Source organism: Amblyomma americanum, chromosome 1 (assembly GCF_052857255.1).
Source record: "Amblyomma americanum isolate KBUSLIRL-KWMA chromosome 1, ASM5285725v1, whole genome shotgun sequence".
Classification (NCBI taxonomy): Eukaryota; Metazoa; Arthropoda; class Arachnida; order Ixodida; family Ixodidae; genus Amblyomma; species Amblyomma americanum.
The window spans coordinates 61,480,920-61,496,368 of record NC_135497.1 but is presented as its reverse complement, the minus strand read 5'-3'; the positions used below and the strand labels follow the sequence as shown (position 1 = coordinate 61,496,368).

Here is a 15,449-nt window from a genome sequence, read left to right as displayed (position 1 = left end):
GGTTCATAGAGGCAAGGGCTTAGCAAAGTATTGATAGTATGAGCATGACTTTGCCATGCTTCCTGTAAAAAAAAAATACTGTGAGGGTGAAAACCTTAACTACAGAAAAAACCCGTCAGTCACCCGTTGTCACCCGCAGAGTTTCAATCACCAAGGCCAGGTTTTGGACTATCTTGCCAAGCTCACTTAGTACTGTTGCATTCTTGGTTACCTCTCCAGAAATCCAGGTGAATCAGAAGAGTATACACAAATATTACTTTTATTCAGGCACACTGTGGCTGTGTCATATTTACATCACCAGCTTTTCTCTTGAGCTGTACAAGTACGGCAGAGCCTGAGCCCATAACAGGTTCCCACATCTTGCAAGTAAGCAGTTTTTCCAGAGACCAGCATCATCATCACACTCTGCAAAGAGAATATACAGGCGACATATTGCTTCAGCTAAATGCACACATAAATGGAATGAGCAATGCTTGAAGACTTGCATGCAATATGTACCCACTTTGTCAAAAGTAAAGAGCCCGGGAGTTACACAATGGGCCATGCTGTGCAGCTCGTGTATCGCCAAGCATTCCAAATTTTTATAAGAGAGGAACTCTCGTCACCCTTTGAAAGGACTTTCACCCGTGCTATTAGAGCTCCACTACAAGGCTTAGAAGCACGCCCCTTGGGCTCTAAACTTTTGACAAAGGCTGTAAAGTGCAGAGTACACAGAACCTGTGCTCTGAAAAAAGGAAAAGCTCAACAGAATTTCGCAGACTGTAGATAAGAGACACAACATGCACAGCTACAAAAAATTTTAAGAGATCACTGCAGCAACCTGCATAGGGAGAATGTGGAAGCAAACGCATCAACACGCGCACAATCGCACGACAAGATAACGCACCATTCGACGCATACAAAAGGAACCGGCGCACTTGACGGCGGCAAAGCATCGACTGACGGAAGCGCTGAAATGGAGGCAATGCGTACAAACGTAGAAGGTTCTTTCCACCACTCACTCCACTGAGGCGCCACCCTCTCCTCTGACGTCACGGTGACCGCATTTCAACGAGGCGACATGACATCACGCGTTACCATGGCAGCCGCACTGGCAACATCTCCTTTCATTCCAATCACATATTCGTTCTAAGGCGAACGCCTTTACAGGCTCATGACTCGCCAGCGGGGATGTTCACAGAAAAGAGTCGCACTATATCTGTCAATCAAACGTGGTTGAGGTGTCCACAGAGATTGAGATCTGAGAGCTACTGCATCCTTTCCTCAAAACACATGCTTTCACATTCCTTCATGTAAGCAAACAAGTGTCCTCACAGTTAAATAGTAATGAGTTAATTGGTAACCGGTTAATTAGTAATACTAGTGGTTGGTGTATGTCGTAAGTGGGAACTCAGTATACGATAATGCACTGCGCATTCGCAAGACGCCAGCAGACAATGCATCTGCGCTTCAGCCTACTGCGCATGCGTGTGACGTCGTTGAGTGGCGCCACCATCGTTCGAGAGGAGCACTCCCCAGGCAATCTTGCTAGACGCCTCCTGAACGCCGACCTGGAAGGATGCCGCCTAAACGCTCCTATGTCCCCAGTAACCAAGCGTGCGCGCGCTAATGAACGTCGGCGAAAGTGCCGTGAAGCAAACAATTGTGTGGTCTTTAATCAACATCTTCACCACACATCAGCGACACAAGCAGCAACACCGCGCTAAAGGCTTTCACCTCACCGCACTTTAGGTCAACAAAGTGCCCCCCTGAATTTTTCAAATTTGGCGCCAGTGCTGCTTTCCCGTCCGCCAACTATGTATGTATATCGCTGTCCAGCCCATTCAACAGTCTAAAGTAATTTGCCTCTAATTAATTAACCAATTACTCAATATCACTGATACTTTTTCACTTATTACTCATGAAACACCAATTCATTTCAAACCTTTTTTTCAACTCCTTTGCCTATTTTTCCACTATTTTGCCGCCCACAGTTGTTTTCCCGTCCACTCACTACTATATTGACGTCAGCGCTCTTTCAACGGTTTTTCATCATTTTTGGCTCTAATTAATTAACTAATCATCCTCTTTCGATTACAACCATTCGTTTGATCGTATCTCTTCTGAGAACGCCACAATGGCTGCGGACACGTTTTGATGACACGACCTCGTAGACATAGCCAAGTATTGCTTTCGCATTAATAAATGTTATGTGCTACACTGGCTGCAGCACTGCTTCTGAAACTTGTGTAAAAATGTCAACACAGTGAAACAATTTTGGTGCTACAATTATGAGCTGACGCAGTGGAAAACTCAACTCACAATACACATTACACTCGCAAAGCTACATGCAATTGTTTCTGTATTTCTGCATGTGTCCACTACATGTACTATCGGGGACAGAAGTGCCCAGGACGCGCGAACGCCCGCACAGAATGCATCGCTGGCAGTGCTGGAAGGGGCGGTCATGTGAAGGATTGGAACACCTTGGAATGGTGTTCCAATCGGTGTTCAAATCCTTCAGATTGATACACAAAGCAACACTCTGGCAACCCGCAGCAGCATACGCCAGGAAGGGTGCCAGCTTGTTGACTCATTGTGTGGGATGCTTATCGCACCAAGCCCAAGTAGAGGCTTCCAGAGAGTGCCCCTTGGCCCATGAAATGGACGCGTCATTCTTGGACCACTGACTGACTCTGGTGACGCAGCGGTGCATTTGAGCCAGCAGCCGAGCGTCCTGGGCACTTATGCCGTAATAGTACCATATAAAGCACTTTAAATTGATCTGCGGCAGCATCCAAGTAGAAGCAACTCTGTATAGTGCCTTTTGTACTGCTTTCCTTGTTAGTATTTTACACTGAAATACAACCTTAGGAATGTGCAAACCAGTCGCTTCCAATTCAGGCCAGGGAGACACACTTTCACAAGCATGGCACAAAATTGTGTTCTTTAGGCACTCTTAAATTAAAAGTTCAAAATTTGAAAACAAAAAATATCAAAGCAGCTTGGAGGACAATCAAAAACAAACTTCCCTTACCTTTTTACCACTTGGACAACATCTTCATCATTTAGAACATGTTCCTTTCCCACTTTCTGCGGGTTGTGCTTCACCGAGGAGCCCCAAACCAAAGCACTGTGGCACATAAAAAGGAAGGGGAAGCACAGTGAAGCATTAAGGCTTCAATAAAGATAGGCACTTTTCAAAAATGAAAGTAAGCAAGTAATCCTGTTCCTAGTTATTTAAGCATATATAAAAAATGCCTTGAACCCACCATATAAAATAGCCCAGTAGTCCTTTGCCACAAATGTGCTGTCACAAGCCCCTTTACAGCAGCACTAAAGATCACTTAGGACCACAGGGAAGGTGTAGCAGAAGTACACACAAACAATGTTTTACATCTTCAGCTGTGCACTGCATATGCGTTATGGATACACCAAAAAGAAGAATTCATGAAATAATCCACCCAATCACTTCGCCAGCTTATCCATACCTCTTCTGCATTGAGAAAGTGGACTTATGAACACCCTCCCCTGCACCCCTCTGCGTACAACCTATGTTTGTGGTGAACAATTGCTTTTTGAATACGAAAGTTCCTTATTAGCCACAGCTGAATTCATATATCAGGCTTCAAGAAATACACTTTGCTTTTCAAAGTATTGTATTTGAGCTTCCCCCTCCAATTTCACCTCGTCAAGAAAAAAAAAAAGGTAGCAGTTTCATAACACAGCAAGAGCTTTGCGGACTTTGATACAACTACAAGGACCTCAAAAGGTCTGCTGATCTCCACTAGCATACAATTGATGTAGCTGGCCAGTTAGCATACCACTGTTGATTTTTAGATACTCTGCCATTGGCTAATTGGTATTTTTCTTTATCTGACCGTACTCAAACTTTCCAACAAATCATCATCATTGTCTTCTGCCTTACAACATCCACTGCAGGACAAAGGCCTTTCCTAGATCCCTCCAATTAACCCTGTCCTGAGCCACAACTGAGGCCACCTTACAAACTTCCTAACCTCATCCGCCCACCTGACACATGCAGCCTCCTGCTGCTCCAACAAATACCTATCCCGATAAATGACAGACAACTGATTATTTAGAACTTACTTGAAATAACGGACAATTTAAACCAGGCAATCATCAACAGATAGTACAAGTGCTACTAATCATCCTGAAGGCACTAAGAGGGAAGTTTCCTACTGAACTTTTGCATCTATTCTGAATCCCACAGTCTGCTTAAAATGGTAAACAAACAACTGTAAAGCAAGAAACAACACCAGTGAAGTGTGTAATCAGCCGGGCTTAACTGATGCATTTCAGAGGATGGAAAAGCAGCATGCTTTTCTGTACCGCCGCTAAAACTACATAGTGCTGTGGATACTGCCCTAGTTTGAATAGTGCAAGGTTGAAGGAAATGCATGACCTATGACCTCCTCTTTGAGATACTCGGAACAAGCACTTGCTTTGAATGCTATCTGCTGCCAAACTTTGCCTATAACAGCTGTGGTCCAACTCCGGTTCTTCTGTTTAAATGCATGGAAGGAGCAGAAGTGCTTAAGAAACTGCTGCGTGAATTTATATGACTACTTACAGCAAGAATAACAATGCTGTTGGAGCAAATTATACACCTGTAATCTGCATTACAAAAGGGGGGATGCAGCAAATTGGCTAATTGCCTAGGTCAAAACTGTCAATTTCTCTATTAAATTTTCCCCTAACCCTCAGGTCTTCACCTGGCTTGTGACAAAAAATTATAGTGAAATACACGGTGTACATTTAGAAAATTGTTTTTTTTTTCTATGTGTGGTTGTCGAGAATTGTGAGCGAATTGCACTTCAGAAATTCCTGGCGCATTGCGAATTCTGCCCTTTTTTGACTCGAAACACCACTGAAAGTAGCACATAACCTTATTTATAATAATGTTACAATATAACATTATAATATAACATAATAATGTTATATGTTATGAATGTTAACACATTTTGTTATGCATTTATATAATGTTTCACATAAAATTAAATACTAACATTGGTAATAAAACAGTATTACTGTAAGGTTATTATTATAAATCCATAGATTATATACATGCTGCAAAAAATTACTATAGAAAACGTTATTAACAATTTACCACTAAAACTTTTGGGGGCACTGCACATGGGTAGTATAAAACAATGAGCTCAGGATTATAACACAGATCAAGTGAGTGCATGAGTGTGGCATGCCTTATAATTGTGCTGTGTTCTACTCCTCTATTGTCACCCTCGTAGCATTCTCCACACAGAGGTGCTTGAGGCTACTCATGTGCACGTGCGTTATATCGGACTTGCTTGGTCTGGTCCTTCAAAGTCATTTTAAGGTTCTTTTAAATGTTCTATAAATATTTCAATATTGCTAGAAAAACAATGTATTAACTTTAATTCATAATGCTGCACTAAAGTTAGAAAAATACCATTACAAATATTAACATTTGACTCAAAAAAAGAAATAACGTTATTAGGTGCTAACTGGGACAGTCTTGGTATCACCATGAAGAGGGGAGATCAGAACTCCCTTTGGTTACAATTCCACATTTCCCTGACCAAGAGCAGGAGCAATATGAGGAGATTAACGAGCTAAACAAGAGAATAAACTTTAAGGTTGATTTTCTCAGCTTTCACTTTCTCTCCAGTTGCTATCACTCATCCCTTCAGAATTTCATAACGGATAACAGTAGACTTTTTTTTTTTTTTTTGCGCATTAATCCTGAGACATTGAGCAGTGCATTAAAGCTCTTGATTATTCTATGCACACAGGTAATATTTTTAAAGTTATTTTTGTCAGAAATGTTTTCGTGTAAAAATGCATGCTAGAGTTGAACTTTTATTTGCATGAGTGCTGGGCATCTAAAAAAAACTACAGTAGAATCTCAATCACAGGAACCTCACGGGGTGACGAAAACTATTCGTATTGTCACCGAAATCCGGCAGAAAGGACAGAAGGGCACACCAGGACTAGCCAGGCAGTCACACTCAGCGAACGAATGCACGAGCCGGGGAAGACAAAGAAGACCAGCGGGTGCGGAACGTGCAACTGGCAATCGCGGCATCGACGATGTACGGGCCGTGCACCGCCGCTCACTAATGGGCACTGTCCAATTTGTTATCCCGGCGTCGGTGATGTAGCCGGCAGAATGTACTCTGTTCCTGAGGATGCAATCACGGCTCACATGTTCGTATCAGCTGCGGTGGGTTGTTTGTAACATCCGAATTTCTGCCCATTACACACAGTGCACTCTGGCCAGGGCATTTTACAAATTCGTATCATCCGAAATTCATGTAAACCAGGATTGTATCATCAAGATTCAGCCTTAATGGCTTAACTGCACAAAACAGGTCTCTGTAAGCCTGCAGGCATAAATCATAATTACTTAACAATGCTCGGATGTCGTCACAAGCGTGTTAATTGTAATTACTCAGCAACTATACAAGCTAACCTGAACTGAACGCAGTTCTGAAATCAACATAAAAAGTTATTTATCTGTGCCAAATGTGATCACATTTCACGCACAAACAACAAAAATGGCTTTAATTGCCGCATCCCCCCTTAACACATACAGTCCCTGTCAAGGCAGTGGCACTTTTGCAATAGATTTGTGCTAATGTCCAGTAAAAACCATGCAGTAGTGAAATAAGAAACCTAAAAATCACCATTTAAACTCCTTCATAATAGTGCGATGCAGTTTGTTACAGAAGTCTTCCACCGTCCTCCTATCCTGGCTGAGAATAACTGGTGCCTCATAGTCTGGCAGCTGCCCCTTTGGCTTGGTGTATCTGCAAAGCAACACAGTCAGTGCAATTGTAACAGTCACAAATGCAAAGAACATCACAAAAATTCTTGAAACACATCATGTGGGACCAAGTTTTTTAAGCTTCTCAGTCTTGAAAGATACGAGAAGCCTTCAGAACTCTCAGGCAGCTGACATTTTTAATCAAGTTTCATGCAAATACCATAATTTTTTGAAATTATACAGAATTGCAGGAACCGCATGTGATGTTTGCTCATCTAGGGCTAAATCACAAAATCATGAGTATGATGAATGATGACTGGCTGGCACATCATGACCACTCTTCCACTGTCTGCTGGGACTTGTGAATGCATGGACACCTGTTGATCACACATGCTTTTTACCCATGAACAGCTTAGTGAATTAAGCCTCTGATTAGCTGTTGCCAGCTACAGCCTGGCTACAGCACTTAGCTTCAATGAGGCAGAGTAGAAACGTGATATGCAAGCAAGCATAAGCCCTATGCTCTAGCTACTCACTTGGTCCTCTTTTAGTGTCACACGAGCCTGTAGCAAACTACTAATCTCACATTCTTCTTCAAAGAACATGAGTTAGCTCAAAAGAGACTAAACTGTGTTGCGGGGCTACTTTCTAACTAGTGACTCCATAAACAACATGAAAAGGAGCATCAAGGGAAAAAAGCAATAAAAAAAAATCTTCGTGTTCAAGTGTAGCATATGAACAGCAGGCAGCTATACTAGAACCCAGTTCATATTTCCCAGTTTGCACAATTTCCTAGGCAGCTAAAGCAGAATCTCATTTCTACAGTGTTCCCAGTTCATATAATTTTCCAGTTATTCGCTCAAAATAGTGATAAAAAAATATCCCACACAGTTACACAGTCTTTCTTCGGGTTACTGCGTTCCCTGATTATGATTTCCCAGCAGAAAGTACAGGTAGGCAACAGCTGGTGCTGGATAGAGTTAATTAACCCATAATGTTACGATGCAACCTGTTACAGAAGTCTTTCACCATCCTCCTATCCAGGCTGAGAACAGTGTCTCACGTGCAGGGTTAAACCTGTACTGCACGTGTATGATGACAAAGATCGTAATCTCACCAAATTCTGATTGGCCGATAGATTTGCTGACCAACAGGTGGCGCGCTAACATGCAAGCAGGCCGAACCTGGGGGGGGGGGGGGCACAGAACACAAGTAAAACTGTAGCAGTAGCAGTCGACCGCTGAAGTGACTTCTCCACAGCCCATGAGTGCAATGCGGCCAAGCATTCAAAAATAATGGTGGTGACAACTTGCCTTTTCGTCAACAAAATCATGCAGAAAATCCTACAGAAAATCATGCAACCCATCAAATTATGCAACACGTAAGCTTTTAGACAACATAGAGGTCCCAGATGTTTTTTTGGCAGACTGGATAAGTAACAAAGTTGCTTTCATGGTAAGAACAGTGCAGATGTGGATAGCGGGCTACCAAAGCTCTAGTTTATGCTAATATGCGTAGACTAGCCTTTTTAGCGAGTGAAAGTGTCAATAATGTACTTCATTTTTATAATGTTTTTCAATACCTTTGTGGTTTTTTTGGATGACATGTTTTCCTGGATAATAAATTTTTACACGAGTTTTTTTCAAGATATTAACATGGTTTTGCTGCATGCTGAAACACTCTGGAGCAGCATTTTTCTCATTTCATCAAGAAAAAGGTATCACAGTATACTGCATTTATGTAGTGGCGGAAATGGACACATGTGTCTTGCGGCAGCTCTGGGAGCAATTAACTCTTTCCTTATCATGCCTATTCAAATTGTTCAATTTGAACGATGGTGCAAAATGGCCCATTTTGCATGATCCGGGCCACTCCTGAGCAAGTAACTCCATTCCGTATTTCATTCAGACTGCTTAGCATTAGTTTCTCTGTTATTAATTTTGCTCCTACCATTGTATTCTGCTTCTTCATGTCCTCAAACATGCACAGTAATTCAGCTCAGTTACTTCGCAGGACAAAGTAATCAGTGAATCAGACGCTGCTAAGGTGTTCATCATTAACTGACATCAGTACTATCTGGCAAATCTGATAGAAACTCCCAGATACAGTACTGTTTCAAAATTTAATCTGTAGCACTATGTACATGTTGTGAGGTAGTATGCTCTTGAATTAATCAATTAATCACTCAAACTCAAGACATAAACCATGTTCCGAGCTAATGCTCTGTAGAAAGTGTCATACACACATAAAGCACACATACACACAGATATCTTGACCACTGGAGAGTCATCTAACGCAATGAACACAAGTTCCAGGCACTGGCATGTGGTTGTGAGTGAGTGCACCATCAAAGTAAAATGCTATCCTGCTGGTTATAGAATATGTGCAGTATGAGAAACCACCTCTTGCAGACTTGATCACAAAATTCTTTCTGCAAGAAACTATTATTACAAGAAGTTTTTTAAAGGCAATCAGTATTTTTGGAGTTACCAGTGACGAAAAATTATCCCTGAGCTCTTTCAAGGCTTGCCCTCGCCTTTTTTTAATCCTGCTTTCCTGGAGGCCACACACTGTTGCTGGCACTGCAAGGTGCTTGTGATCTGCCGAGTGACTGCACTTAATATCCATTTCTTTTTTTACACATGCAATTCAATTTCAGCCCACTTTGGGGCATGCTGGGCGAGCCTCAAAAGGCTTTCCCAGTCTGCCTTTCTTGCCCCTCCACTCCCATTATCACCCATTATGATTCATGATGCCAAAAGTACACCTTGCTAAGAGCTGCTATCTTTTGGTTGTGACATGACAACAGTGAATATAGCATCACACCAGGGCTAAAATGGCAGAACCAGCAGGAAATGGACAAAAAGTTTTGGAGAAAGGTTCTAGATTCTCCACTGCATGTAGAGTAGGTAATTTGGCTCAGATATTTGTCAGCATATAACCTAACGATTGGGACAGTTTACTTATTATGTTAAATGAGAGTTTGAGGACCTCCTTAAAAACTGCTGGCATCCCAGTGGCTAAATTCTAAGTGCACTAAACACAAACACAAACAGCCAAGGGTTTTCAGCTTAACGCTATTTTACTCACATGCGTATTAGCTTGAGGTATGACCAAGCCTTTTCCAAAAGATCATCAAAATTCCACTTGTGATGAGCTGAGATTGGAACACAGTGTGGGATCTTGTAGATGATATCCAGCTCCTGAAACATAATAGGGGCGCTTTTTAAGCCCCTGGAAGATAAAGGAAGTGCCACTGGTGATGAAATAAAAATCGGAGGTTTGCCAATAAACAATTCAGTTGACAGTGCAGCTTCGTCCATGTCTCTTCGCTCGTTCCTTTCTGTGTCCCCGTCATAACCTTTCTGCTGCAACCACCGTAGTGCATGACCCAACTAGCTAAGTTGAACAACTTTTTAACTCTCTCGTTGCCACTGATTCCTATGTGGCTAGGTACCCAGCAAAACTTTATTGCGTCTCCTTGTGTTTTGGCTATTACTTCCTATTAAGGGTACTATCGCGTTTCTGTAGTGCTGTGCTGTGATTATGCTGAGGGAGTCGTTGTAAATGATGCTTTTTCAATATTGTTTTTATTATTTTTTGTACAGCAACCAAAATGGGTAGCCTTCAGCAGAGAAAACTGACGTGCACTGAAGCAACCTCACCAATTTCTCACATTTTTCTTCCAATGTAATGTGCTGTTTTAGAACCACCTGAATAAAAACTGTGTAATTTTCATATTTTTCGTTTAGTGCCAAGAACTCCTGTAATAATTGTTCATGTGATGTTTGCTTTTTGTGAAAGTGAATTATTGTATAATCACATACAGAGGGGAGGCTGTCCCAAGGTGGGAGAAGATCAGGTCTCTGGGCAATATTGGGCAATGTTTCTAATATTCTATATTCTTGGCATTTTTGTTCCAAGCAGAGTTGCAAAGGCCTAATCGATTTGAGTTTATTCCTGAACAGTGTTTTGGAAGTGCACTTTGTAACTATGGGGTAACGTAGATGTTTTGGCAGGATCTTATTTTCAGTATGTATGCACATATGAGCATTGTTCTTCTAACTGTTAGGGGTGGTTCATTTGTTTCTATATAAAGACTATTTAAAGGAGATGTTCTGTAGATGCCAGCTGAGAGACACAAACTTGGTAGTCACTGGGTCCAGTCGTTTTAAGTATGACGGTCTCGCAGAACCATAGACTATGCACCCATAATCTAGGCAAGAGCGTACAATAGAGTGATAACTTAAAGTATGAGGTGATTACATGAAAATTTAAAAAGATATTTCTTTGAATCGCCTATTTACAAAGTATTCAAAGATGCACAAACATAAAATGGTTTGGTCCAAAAAACCAGACGGCACTTTTTTCAATCATTTCGCCCCTCGGAAAGCAACGTACTAGGCTAGGGGAAGCTTCAGAAAAAGTGATAGGCTCTCAGAAGCACAGGGGTGTGAACTATAGGTGCTTGCCGTTTCAGGCAGGTGCTGTGCCACTAAGCTATCACTGTAGTTGCAAAAGTGGGGGCTCAGAAGATGCAACATCACAAAGAGTGGTCAGCGCTGCATGCATAGCATGATTTCACTTCACCTTAAAGGTGCACTAAAGAGGAATCTAAACTCGTCTTTTTACCGCGGGAACTCAATCTACACATTCCGAGCATTCTTAGAAACTTCGAATTATTGTACTCTGCGGCCGATTTCCATCGGATTAAACGTCTCGGCTCCCGCCTTTTTTTGAACTCAACGCTGAAGGTAGGAGGAGTCAGCCAACGCATGGAGTGTCTTTCAGCCAGTCCCATGGCGGCTTGCCGCTCTGCTATCGGCAGAGTTTTACGTAAATCACAGTCCACGCGTATTTTTATTTCTGTGGGCCTAATTTGCAGCTATGTTGTCTGCGACAAACTATTTATTCACAGAAACCTAAAAAACAGAATAAAAGAGAAAGTGAAGCCGCCACAGGTCTAGCTGAAAGGCACTCGATGCGTTGGTTGACTCCTCCCACCTTCAGCATTGAGTTGAGCGTTCAGAGCTGGTGATGTCCATTAACCACACTGTGCCGGAAAAGCATACTGCTGTTTCCACATATAGATGAGAGCGGCCTCGTGATTGGCCATTCGACGCAATGCTGGATGCCACCCGATCATTTAGCGGCCATTCCATGACTGACATCATTACACACGTGCGTCAATTGTTCTTCTATAAGTATCTGCGTCGATATTTGCTCTTTCCAATGTATTCCTCCCAGTTTACAACAATTAAAAGCATGCTCAACAGTAAACACAAATTAAAGTCAGAAGAAAGTGCTGACATGCGAAAAGTTTTATGAATCCAATGCCAAAATAACATAACAATTATACTCCCATTCCATTCCGTTTTTGCTTTTCTGGCTTTTCATCACTGTATGGAGCCGCTGCTGTGGCTCATCGGTTATGGGCTCATTGGTTATGGGGTTGAGCACGAGGCTGGGAGATCGAATCCAATCCTCAGCAGGTGCATTTCACAATGCACAGTTTTAGCGGCAGCACTGTCATGAGGAGGCTAGAGTAGCGGTTTCAACGGAGGCGACTGCTGCACGCTGTGCAGCGCGTGAAGAGCGCAGGCCTGTAGGACTTTCCCATGCGGATAAAAATAACATAACATCGCAAGCTCTATGTATAGCTTCCAAACACACTGCACAGAACTAGTGCGTGGGCATATGCTGTGTACTATGCGCCGCTCATGCGGGAAGCGAGCCTCGAGCAGCAACCAACACAGCCCGTGCGCAGATGCAAGCAGCCGGCAATGCAAAGCAATTCGAATGTTACGCCCGCAAGAAAACAGCCTTTTCTTCCATTGTCGCTATGTCATTTGCCGCGTGCGAAGGAAATCAGCCGCACAGGACAATAATTCAAAGTTTCTAAGAATGCTCGGAACGTGTAGATCGAGTTCCCGCGGTAAAAAGACGAGTTCAGATTCCTCTTTAGCGCACCTTTAATCTCTATGCCAATGCTCAGGACTCGTGTTAGTCTACCCCCCTCACTGCCTTAAAAATACCTGGTCTCGTCACAATGTGCACTGCAAATTAAATTTAAAAATGGGAATTACAGAGTGCAGATATGATGAAAGCATAACCTCAAAGAGGATCCAACTTACTTCAATAGAAATCTGGTCAATCTTGTTCAGCACATAGATGCATGGGATGTAGATGCGGTTCCCTTCAATCACATCAATTATGTCGTCTGAAGTGGCATCACACCGTAATGTGATATCAGCATTGTGTATCTTGTATTCAGACAGAATAGTCTTGACAGTGTCGAAGTCCAGCTCTGACTGAGGCACCTTTTTTGACATGACCGAAAAAAGAAATAAGTGAGTGTGTTTCACAAAAGAGAAAAAAAATTATGCAAATGCGCTGTGAATTAATCTACGCAAGAAGCATGCATTCGTGCTTTTTACAACCTACACAGTTTAGATGCAATATATGCCTGGAATGACAGTTCAAAGAATGTTGATGTCCACACGAGCTCGCATACAGCCAGTTAAAGTGTTTTGCTACACGTTCCTTTGCTTTTTTGCGTCTGCATGCGAGATTCTGCATTTGAGAGATTAGTCTGAATGCAGTCTCACAAGCAGCAAGGACAGCAAACAAGATAGCAGCGGGCACCAAACAGAATTTTCTACAGGAGACAAAACGATGACTAACTTCATTTCATAACAGTCAGAGTGCCTCAAAAGGTTCTCAAAAGCCTCAAGTGTTCAAAATGCAGTAACTACCCTAACATTATCCACACCTTGTGGAACTTCGAGCTATGCAATTAAAAAAGAAGCAACTTTCAAAATATGCACCTATCTCATCTTCCAACCACCCCACCCAAAATAGAGGTAATACCCCTCGGAAAATCACTGAAGCAAAGCTATAGGAGACCTGGCTGACTTCCAAGGAGGGAGTCCATGAGAAAGACGTCAAAATATGCCACGTTCTAGACCTTGGAATATGTAAGAGACATGTTCATTCTCTCATGCTCCCCTTCTGAGGGCATTCTCAAACCTGTCAACAACACAATTCTACAAAACAAGCAAAACATGCAGAAGCTTGACCCCTTATCTCACCACTGGGCCAGACAATAACGTAAGCAATTAACATGAATCGGTAGACATATCCAATTTTCTGTGTACGGCAATGTCAGCAAATAGTATGAACCATGTATTTTCAATAGAACCACAGTGAATTTGCATTGCATAACTATTTGCATATCACTGTTACGCCACACATATGACATATATTCCTCCATGTCATTTATTCGCATTCAATTCCAGCGCAACAGTATGTGTGCCTTACAAACATGACTATAAGCTCATTAACAGGAATCATCCCTTTGTAAACCATGCCTAGTTTACACCACGCAGCTGTACAGCTATAGGCACTACTATACTTCCACAGAAGACAATGCAAACTTTTACAGACCATCATCTGCAGATTGATTCCACCTTTGTCCTTCTTGCGGAGCGTGATGGCCGGGGGCTCTTTGTTTAGCCGGATGCCAAATCCTTCTACTTCTCGCTCTAAAATCCGCTTGTGCTGGAGAGGCTTCAGAACATCCAGCACAATGAAGATAAGGCTGCAAGTGCGAGCCACTGCAAGAGCATAGACACAGAAAAATGTGGTCAGCATTACTAACCTTCATTTCATGTCACTTAAATACTAGGTTGTCAAAGCTGCGCTTGAAACAACCGACTCAAAGATCAGGCTTGAAATAATGTTGCATATATGCAGTAACCACAGCTTGATTTATTTTTCTAAGAACTGTCAAACACAACCAAGGCACAATCCACGATACTGCCATGAAGTGTGGGCACATTCACTGCAAATTCATACATGCCCTAGATAAATGCTCGCCTCAAGCCATAATGTTCCCTCAGCGATTTCAACAAAAGTTGCATGTAAATTCAAAAGTGTTTTTCCTGCCACACACGGCCCATATGAAACAGCCACATAACACATAATATACACAGAAAGATTGCAACTGTCATGATTTTCACAAGTATTGTGGTACCATGCCTGAGATAGACCAGACATGTGCAAACTCATTACTATGTTATGGCAAGCACAAAAAGACGCTCTCTATTACCCAAACAATGACACAACCTTCCACGCACCCACTTTCAACAAGACACGTTGGGTTTCATTGTGCACGCATGCCCCTACACGTGGCAGCCTAGGGCAGCCTTTCACAGCATGGTTGGTTGTTTGTTTTTTTCCTCCAGCTAGAATTCCAACTGCATAGCTGCCACACACAGAGTGCAAAGCACACTAAGGCAGCCTCATCATTAACAATTTCAGGCTTTGCTTCATTTCCACTGTCTTGATGTGCATTGCATTTTGTTTAACTCTGCACAAAAATGCTTCACTACCTGACAGTTTTTAAATCTGCAAAGATACACTTGCAGATTTGCAGCTGCATGACACAGACGTATTAAGAATGTGCAGCCAATGATCACTGACATCACTGTGGACAACTTAAACCACATGGATAACAATACTGACATTAGAAAACCACAATCCATGCAGATAAAGAATTTGAAATCAATGAATTCCACGAAAACCTTTAAGACAATCAGGAGTTACGGCCACCAAGCCTAAGCACATAAATCATAAGTGCAAACCTATAGCAAGCCTCTGAATCAATTGGTTTGAGGCAGAAAATTCGCTGCTGACTTTC

General features: G+C 42.3%; 1 protein-coding gene across 1 annotated transcript in view; it reads right to left on the bottom strand.

Annotated features, from left to right (window-relative positions):
- Window positions 1-232: 232 nt before the first annotated feature.
- The window catches only part of LOC144112872 (guanylate binding protein 128up-like), a 31,248-nt gene continuing 16,031 nt past the window's right edge, over window positions 233-15,449 (bottom strand). Inside the window, exons 4-9 of the mRNA XM_077645692.1 lie at window positions 14,195-14,364; window positions 12,883-13,068; window positions 9,839-9,951; window positions 6,669-6,791; window positions 3,017-3,112; window positions 233-405 (exon numbers count right to left, since the gene is read on the bottom strand). Of these exons, the coding sequence (XP_077501818.1) occupies window positions 399-405; window positions 3,017-3,112; window positions 6,669-6,791; window positions 9,839-9,951; window positions 12,883-13,068; window positions 14,195-14,364 (695 nt within the window). The 3' untranslated portion in view covers window positions 233-398. The remainder of the gene's footprint in view (window positions 406-3,016; window positions 3,113-6,668; window positions 6,792-9,838; window positions 9,952-12,882; window positions 13,069-14,194; window positions 14,365-15,449) is intronic.